This window comes from Balearica regulorum, chromosome 2 (assembly GCF_011004875.1).
Source record: "Balearica regulorum gibbericeps isolate bBalReg1 chromosome 2, bBalReg1.pri, whole genome shotgun sequence".
Lineage (NCBI taxonomy): Eukaryota > Metazoa > Chordata > Aves > Gruiformes > Gruidae > Balearica > Balearica regulorum.
This window is the reverse complement of record NC_046185.1, coordinates 24,737,294-24,746,152: the sequence shown is the minus strand read 5'-3', so window position 1 is coordinate 24,746,152 and position 8,859 is coordinate 24,737,294. Positions and strand designations below refer to the sequence as shown.

At 38.9% G+C, this 8,859-nt stretch overlaps 1 protein-coding gene across 1 annotated transcript; it reads right to left on the bottom strand.

Moving 5' to 3' along the window:
• Nucleotides 1-206: 206 nt before the first annotated feature.
• RIDA (reactive intermediate imine deaminase A) lies at nucleotides 207-8,760 on the bottom strand. Its single transcript, XM_010299862.2, has 6 exons — nucleotides 8,629-8,760; nucleotides 4,780-4,885; nucleotides 4,174-4,228; nucleotides 3,237-3,305; nucleotides 1,522-1,577; nucleotides 207-1,093 (listed from the first exon to the last, which is right to left on the bottom strand). Exons 1-6 carry the CDS (start codon nucleotides 8,691-8,693, stop codon nucleotides 1,031-1,033), a joined length of 414 nt encoding a protein of 137 aa, XP_010298164.1. The 5' UTR covers nucleotides 8,694-8,760; the 3' UTR covers nucleotides 207-1,030.
• Nucleotides 8,761-8,859: the final 99 nt, after the last annotated feature.

Below are 8,859 nucleotides of genomic sequence, written 5' to 3'. Positions count from 1 at the left end.
CCAAGAACTGCAATGCCGTGGTAGCTGAAAGCTTCCTGTCTTGGAGGACTCTGTTCATCCTTAACTATTAGGAGATGGATAATAAACCTGTTCTTTTGGTTTGAATTATTTTTTATTGAGTAAGTGAGATAGTGACTTTTTTTGTAATGGAGTATCAAAGCATAACCAGGAAAAAAAAAGTTTGTTCCCAGAGTAGACAAGCACGGTTTTACAGATGCAATTATCATTTATTCTCATTAAACAGAATTATTTTTTAAGCTTGGGGTTTTTGGAGGTTTTTTGTTTGTTTATTTGTTTTTAATCAAAAGATAGCAAAAGTTGAATTGCTATGAAAAAGATTATGAAAAAGATTATGAAAAAGATTATGAAAAAGATTATGAAAAAGATTACAGGTAGAGATCTGATTTATAAAGTTAGCACTGTATTTCAGAAAAGCATAATTTTCTTCTTTCCAAAATTAATATTAACTTTCTTAAGCAATTGCTTCCATATGAAAAAATGTGAGCCCCAACAGTAATTTATTCTGTAAAGAAAGAGTTTAAGACAGTTCAGAAACAAATACAGCAAAATTCCCCAAAACACAAAAGTGAAAACGTACACTAAGCAATTCAAATGTTCTACTGTTTTCCCAGTTGTCATTTTTCCTTATTTAAAATAGTTATTAAAACCCTACTATTACAAATCATTACAGTTTTCCATCTCTAGATCACCCATGGTGTAACTGTCATATGTTCAGCCGAACGTGTACTTAATATCTGAATATCCAGTCACCGAAGAGCCCTGTCCTGTAATCAAACTCGGCTGATTTGAGCAGGACTCCTGGAGGTGTCAGGGTCTGCCAGCTCAAAACTCACTGTAAGCCTGTATTTGAGAGAATCCAAGGCCATGATCCAGAACAAAGCACATTTCCTTGGTAAGTTTAGTGATTTCAACTGTATGTAACTGCTGATAGTCAGTTGCAGGAATAAGATGTGAGGAAGAAGTATTCAATCTAAAACTGCTGTTGTAGGATATTCAGTCTCTATTATAGTCAGGCTGAAGCATCTTGGAGGGGTCCCTGAATGGCAACAGCTTCAATCTCAACGCGGGCACCCTGTGAGAAAACAACGAAGAAACACATTGGGAATTTAATATATCTATTTTATGAAGGAAGTGGAGGTGTAAGACAGCCTTGTAAGAACAGAGTGACATTTGAGGGAGGTTACACTTCCGACAGTTGTATTACTAATTTAGCAATGTTAAGTAACACTGAAGATTCACTTTACTCTTAGTTAAGTATCATAACCCCTAATTTCTAGTTGTAGCCATCTTCCACCATAAAGAAATGTCTCTCTCATATTCAGATCTCTTATTGTGTGTGGGAATAAGACTGGCATACTTAGAAAAAACCTAAATACTTAAAAATCTTCATTAGAATAATTGCAATTGAAGCCATTCCAGACTAAGAAAAGCTGCCAGAATGCTTCAGAAGTAAGGAATTTCAGAAAATTTCTTTTTTGTACACAGAAAAGTGATACTTACTTTTGGCAAAGCGGCAACCTGATAGGCTGCTCTGGCTGGGAAGTTTGTCTTGAAAACTGTAATTTAAACAGAAACATCCACCAATCACTTAACTTTGCTTGATAAAACACAGTTCAAAGCAATCTGTATAAAACACAGTCATTGGAACAGTTTCAGGTTCAAGGCCACAAGACAAATAGTCTTCTGTGCCAGCTTTCACATCCCCCTTGCTGGTTTTTTTTGGTCACTGACTGGTCTAACATCTGAGCAAGCTACCATTCATCATTGAGAAGGCAGCTACAGTTGTGACCTAGCGGCTAGTGACAACTTGCCCTCTGCTGACACTGCATGGCTTTAACATCAACTTGCCTGAAAAAGAAACATTAAATCAGAACAGTGATCATCCAATTGCAGACACCAGAGAGTAGGAGAGGGCCCTTTCACAGACAGAGCAAAAGGGAGAAACAGGTCCCTGCCAGAACAGTTGTGAGCAAAGATCCCAGATTTGTCTAAAGCCAACAGGGGCCAAGCTTACTCATATCAAAGGAAGGCGGAGTTAAAATAGGCCCTTGACCTATTCCTCCATTCACAATTAGGCCTGGCACTGAAGGATCTTAAAGGAACAGGGGAGAAAGGGTGGGGGGGAGGAGGGGGGAGGTATTGGTCAAGATACAAGAGCTGAATGTATAGACTCAGAATAGTTTGGGTTGGAAGGGACCTTTAAAGATCATGTAGTCCAACCCACCCCCCTGCCACAGGCAAGGACACCTTTCACTAAATCAGGTTGCTCAAAGCCCCATCCAACCTGACTTTGAACATTTCCATGAATGTGCACAATTAAGTGAAAGTTTTACTAGTGAGAGCTAACACTAAGCTCAGAAATGTTAATTTCATGGTCCTGCACTGACAAGGCAGGATAATAACACACAAATTAAAGAACAACAACAACTGCTTTCTTGAACTCCAGGTAGGAGGCAACAGTAACTCAGTATCCAGCTGGTCTTTTTTACCCTTCTTAAATGCACATGTAATTCCATTTTGACATGCAGAAGACTATGTTGATAGGTCATAAATAAAAGACTTGATTCAAGACCAGATGTTGCTATTTAATTTAAACCCAAAGCTATATAAATAAGGAACTTACGTGCATACTCTCCCAAATTCTTCTGCACCATATGGCTCATTGGAATTACCTATTTCAGTCTACATTCAGTTTTGTTAACCAAGCTTTTTTTTTTTTTTTTTTTTTTGGTATCCTTCAGTGGAGCAGTGTGGCTCATCCTTATATTAAAAAAAAAAAAAAAAAAAAAAAAAAGAAGAGCCCTGTCCCATAACAATAACCCATTGAATAATCATTCAAAGATACAAATTGACTTTAAAGAAATGGAGATACAAAATCTGAAATGAAGCATTTGAAGGCCACCTACCGCAGAATTCTATTAGGGACAACACAGGTATCAAGGTAAAGAGGCATGGAAGATTAACCTGTAGGGATAGCAGGTGTTCTTCACACGACAGCGAGTTAGTAGGATCGTAGGACACAAATCCACAAGAAATTGGGCTGTACTTAATCTGGTGCTTGTAAATTGATTTTATTATTTACATATTATATTTCTAAGGGAATCTCAAAGAATCTGGAACTACATCATCTCAGTCATTGAAACGGTTTGCTTTACTGTGAATATAATTTGTTCCACAAGCCATGCTGTTAAAACAGAAACAAAAGATCTACTTACATTGTCTGTAAATATCATTAATATCATTGAAGTCCTTCATGTCTGCCATCAAAACCGTAGTCTTCACAACTAGAAATTACATAGCTGCAGTTATTTTGGACCTCTGACTCTTGTATAAAAGTTGAAAATCTTTAGTGCATTTCTTTTTTCTATTTCATAAATTTCTCTCAAATATTCTAAACATTTTGAAAAGTTTTACAAACAGATATTGACCATTAGAGCTACCACCTAAAGAACCATCTAAAAAATCTGAATACCTAGTACATAATAAAATCTTAAGTATTAAATATTCCTGGCCAGCTCTGAAAATACCTGGTTTAAATTTTGTTCTAAGCCCAATTTTTCCAAGAGGCACAGAACTGATAAGCAGGTCAAATAAAAAAGCTGTTGTAAGCCAACTGTTGGCAAAATTTACATTTCTGCTGCCAAAAAAACCAGTCCATAAAAGGCCTGAAGATACAGTCTATGCTAGCATTTTTTACCCATGAGTGCCCAAGGCAACATTAATTGTGGTTTGGCTCCACTATTAGAGTCCTCCTCAAAAAAGGCACTCAAAGTGCCTAGAATATTAACACCATAGATACAGACCTGGTTTTACCTAGAGCAAAGTCTAGGATGCTTAAAATGCCTGTCATCAGTTGCTGCTCTGTCTATACCTGAGCTTCATCAGCTAGAACTAAAATATTAGTACTGTTGGCAGGAACTTAAGGTGAACTGTAGTGTCCCATCGATACCCATCACGAACACTTGCATGTTGATTTATTTCTTTTCTTTTTGAACCCAGACTCATAATTCCTTTTGTCTCCTTCAGCTATTGATAACAACTACATGTTTAGCAAACAGCTTTTTTTTTCTTTAAAAGATCACTGGATTTTTTTTTTTTTAATCTAGGTAGGTAAAAACAACCACTTGTTTGCACTGTCACTGCAACACTTACCATTGCCATAGTCACAGCCTGCAGCTTTCAGGATTTCTCCCATGTTTTTTAGAGCCTAATGAAAAATGAAACAAAAATCCTTAAGTATCAACCAGGTTATATTTAGGTAAGTATGTAAATATGACTGTAATCTGGCTACATCCATGTTATACTGTAAGTTCACCTAGCAAATCTTCAACTGTCATCAGTGAGTAAGCAAAATCAGAAATAGATTAAAAGGTAAATTAATAAAAGGGAGCTTCTAATAAACCACAAATATTAAACCATCCATTCATTAGATGTAAAGGGATGATGCAGCACCATCTCATCCTACCTCACTACCTCAAACAACCTCTTTCCCCATTTCAAAGCCAGGGTTTTTACTAAGGTCTGAACCTTTGTTACAAACACTGATTCTTTCCTACACGAAACACAGATTCCTCCCCTAACATCCACATTGTTTGGGCAGGAAACAACAGGGATAGGTTGGAATGACTTCCTCCTGCTTTTTCTTCATCTTGGAGGATGTGAAACGCGCTCTGCAGGGCTCTTCAATTTCTCATAAACCCATGTTTAACTAAGTACATGCCAACTCCATGACAAGTTTATTGCTAGAAGACATCTTACCTGCTTAGCTTCCTCCTTTGCCCCTCCAGAGACGAGCTGCCCAGTGGAAGGTTCTATACCTATCTGTCCTGCAATGTACATCGTCCGGTCTACCAGCACTGCTTGGCTGAAAACATAAGTGACATTTTAGGTTTAATGTTTCCCCATCAAAACATTTAACTATCTGAAAGCATACCTCACATATTCTTCAGCAGTTTACAGTATCTCAGAAAGATAGAGGACTTAGGTTATGCATGCACAAGTCTGTACACAGTCATATGTTCAATTGGCTTATGCTTTGGGAGACCTGGGATTAGATCACCTATGGAAAGACATAGCTACAATAGCATAGCTCTGTTTCTGAGGTAATAAACCCTATTTCTTGGAAAGGCAAAAGGCATGACTGCAGCAACCCAACACTAAACACAGCTACACAGCTTCCATGCTGCTGATAGAACAAAGGCGAGGCAGAGTAAATAAACATTTTTTGCACCTGCCCAGGTAAATATTCTATCCCATCTTGACAGGTAGACAATACCTTTCATCTACATCTCAGCTGCAGACCAATGAATTTAAAAAAATATATAAAAAAAAGCTGATTGGTAAATTTACCACTTTCTTCTCAAATGGCCACCATGATAAGTGAGTTACAGCTGTCAGGTGAAGCTCTGCATGCCAGTTTCTGGCATTATTCCTTCAGAGTCATGAATTTGGCTTGTCAGCACACCACCTTGATTACTCCATTCCCAGAACAATCACTTTCCTCTCACAAAATAACCTGGATGACCTATTGGCTGGGTTAGTTCAGGAGAATGCAGAATTCAAGCTATTTCCAAAACATTTTTATATAAATGTCAGGTGTGGTTTTGCTGAAGTAGAGTTGACAATTATTACTCTCTCTAATTACCACAAAGAGATTAAAAGATTAAAACAAAGATTTAAACTACCTAGCAAACGTTATGCAAGAGACATAATTTACTTCAGCTAGTAATTAAAAGTATTTTGCAAAGAAATTAGAGAAAGATTCTTTTGAAAGTGTTTGTGGTGTGTCAACACTGGTTTTCTTATCTCTTCCCATTCCACAAGAAAATGCATTGTTTTGACAGTTCAACAAGCCTCTCAAGTTACACAAAGTTAGGCACCTACCTGAAGTATCTAAATTAGGAGGTTAGCTTCCCTTTAATGTCAATGGAGAAAGAGAGGGACTCTTTCAGGGAACATTGTTATTACATCTCTTCTCTTGAGATTGACTCAATTGGATTGGCTCAATCCATTGACTTCACAGGGAACCAACCTAATTTAGGGACTCAGTAAAATGACTACAGTTAAGCAATCCAACCTTTCCTTTTACCTCTGTCCTACAGTCTCCTGTAATTGCATAAGGGCAAGAAATAGCTAGTAACTTACCTGATATAGTAAAATATTTTATATGGTGATTATTTTCTCTATCATCGACTAACAAAACTGGAGTAAATCACAAAATTACATCATTTAAAGAAGAGACGCTAGTGAATGAAGTAGTTTTCTAGCTAATGCAGTCTTGTTGACAGAAAACGTGTGTATGAACCAAACACACATGCTTCGTTAATTTTATTTTCTTTCCTACCATGTCCTGCTTTGTTTGAGGCACAGGCCCTCAGACCACAAAGTTCTTTCTGTTTGAAGCACAGAGAACTGTGCAACAAGAAGGTATGAGCTCTCTAAAAAAAAAATGAGATTGTCTTGTATTGCTTATCTATAAAGCAAATGACACAACAAAACATTTGTCCCAACAAAGGCCTTCAGACAGTCATAAATCCTGAATAATCAGGGAAAAAACAAGCTGAAGCCTTCTGATATCACTGCCAGATCAACATCTGCAGCAGTCTTACTGAGTCCCCTTCTCTGCCCCTCAACTTTCTTCTCTTATATGCTTACCAGTGGAATCCTCCATTGACTAAGACTATTAACAATTTACCAACTAAAGGGTATAGTTCTACTACAGTCAAATGCACGCGTGAAGCTCAGAGAAACTTCCAGCTACACAAACCCCAATCACACTTTAACTGCAGATGTATCCTATAACTAGGGTCAATCGTAGCTACTCTTTAATCTCTGATTCAGCAGAGATCTGAGTGTGTGCCTGAATTCATTCAGGTTTCAGTATACCTAAGTGTATAACTGGACAGACTTTCTGACCTTAGAAGAACATCATCCATCACAGAGATGGTATTAAGAAGCATGGTCTCTAAAGACAAGGACTGCAAAATTAATCACATCATCTTTACACACATGATTATTGATGTGTGTTGACAAGGACAACATCTCTGCTGTGTCTTTTAAAAAGTTTAATATCATTAATAAGATGTATACACATACACACTCACACACATGAGTCTTTTTATATATCTATCTACCTACCTATCTCAAGGTACTGGAAATTGGATGCAGTAAATACAAAGTACATTAAAGATGGGTCACTAAAAAAGCATACTGAAGGGCTGTAGCAGAACCAGGACTGCAGCCCACACATCTCAATTCTTCATGCCATATTAAGCCCTCATTCCTCTGTTACCATGCTCAGACTGCATAGCAGAGATGTAGCAGTTGCTTGTTGTGCAATTTTTGCCCAGTGGACTTTGACAAGTTTACTGAAACCTGACAAACTAAGTTAGTGATAAACTTATTGATGTTGGACCCATCATACAAGTAACAGGCTGCATAATAACCAGTGTTTCATCAAGAACTACCAATAAGCACAAAATGTTGGAGTGCAGTTAATCCACAAGAGAAGTGGAGAGCTATGTTGAAGGCTAGGCCAGTGGTGTGTATGTGTGCAGCCGAAGAATTCTTTCCTTTCCATGTCTTAGATGTTCTCCTAACTACAAGCGATGCCAGGCCCCTGGCTGCAATCCACCAACAGTTTATTGTTTACAGAAGTTAACCTTCATGTCATGTCTCTCTGCTTCTACACCTTGTATTTTTCCATCTTTTTAATTCCTACAAAGAACACACAGTTTGAAGCTCAAAACGTTCCATTTCAAAGTAATGGAGACAGAAGTGCACCTGGAAAGCACTAAGATGCTACTAGTAGAAAAGTTTAAACCGAAGGAGTCTGTGTTTATATTTGGAAAGCAAAGCCTGAATGCAGAATTAAAAATTCTTAGAAAATGCCCTGGTAAAAATAGTTACTGACCATTTTTTTTTTCACATCCAAATAGCAGAGAAACCTTTCTCCAATTAAAATTGGCATTTTTAAAAAATTATTCAGAACTGTTGCAACTAACAACTCACTTGTGAAAACACTGAACAACACCTTACATAGCCTTATATTAGTTTTTAGACTGAAAAGCATTTATAACCTGCTGGCAATCACATTCAAAATAAGAAAAGATTTGCAGCTATGGTCTGCAAAGACCATCCTGGATCGGGCTCAGCCTTCACTGTCCATCGCCTCCAGAGTCAGCATTCACTGCTAACTTGCATATGCAACACGCTTTTTTCTAGGCATTTTTTTCCTTGAGAGGAATCGTTCTTTCTCTTGTGGGGTTTTTTTTTTTTCCCATTCACTGCTTATCACTAATTTCAGAATTATTTTCCCAAACTAACTTTTTGAGAGACATTTTAAAACTTCACCTAAAACGATAAGGACAACTGGCCCCCCCAGCCTGGCTGAAGTTTGCCGCTCCGCTAGCACTGCAGACCCACTCCTGCTGTAGGACCCCAGGTGTCCCTGAGGGGCTACTGGGGAGGAGATCGGCCCACCCTCATCACAGCCCCCAGGGCTGCCTGACAGACTCCCCGTCAGGGACCTACTCGAAACGCTGCCGGCAAAACCTGCTCCCGCTCACTCCTGCTTCTTCCAATGGACTTCCCCTGGCTAAGGCATACCTGTAGGGGCCCAGTGCAGCTGGAGCCTTAGCAGTGCTGATTATTTTCTTCACGAGCGAAGCCATAACTGCCACCAGCCCCCCTCCCCTCCCCTCTCCTCAGCGCCCCGCCAACTGCTGGCTGACCGACCGCCCGCCCCGTAAAGCCGCTGCACACACCACCACTGCCGCCGCCGCCCCGCAGGGGTTTCTGGGAAATGTAGTCCTTCGGGGAGTGGTGGTGTGTGGTTGC

Bases quoted from the DNA above. Each gene is read 5' to 3' on its own strand.
- RIDA (XM_010299862.2), bottom strand. From the start codon at position 8,693: ATGGCTTCGCTCGTGAAGAAAATAATCAGCACTGCTAAGGCTCCAGCT. The intron at 3,306-4,173 runs GTAAGTGTTGCA...TGTAATTTCTAG, and splicing joins AGGCTGTGACTATGGCAATG to TTGTGAAGACTACGGTTTTG. The intron at 1,578-3,236 runs GTAAGTAGATCT...TTTAAATTACAG, and splicing joins TAATGATATTTACAGACAAT to TTTTCAAGACAAACTTCCCA.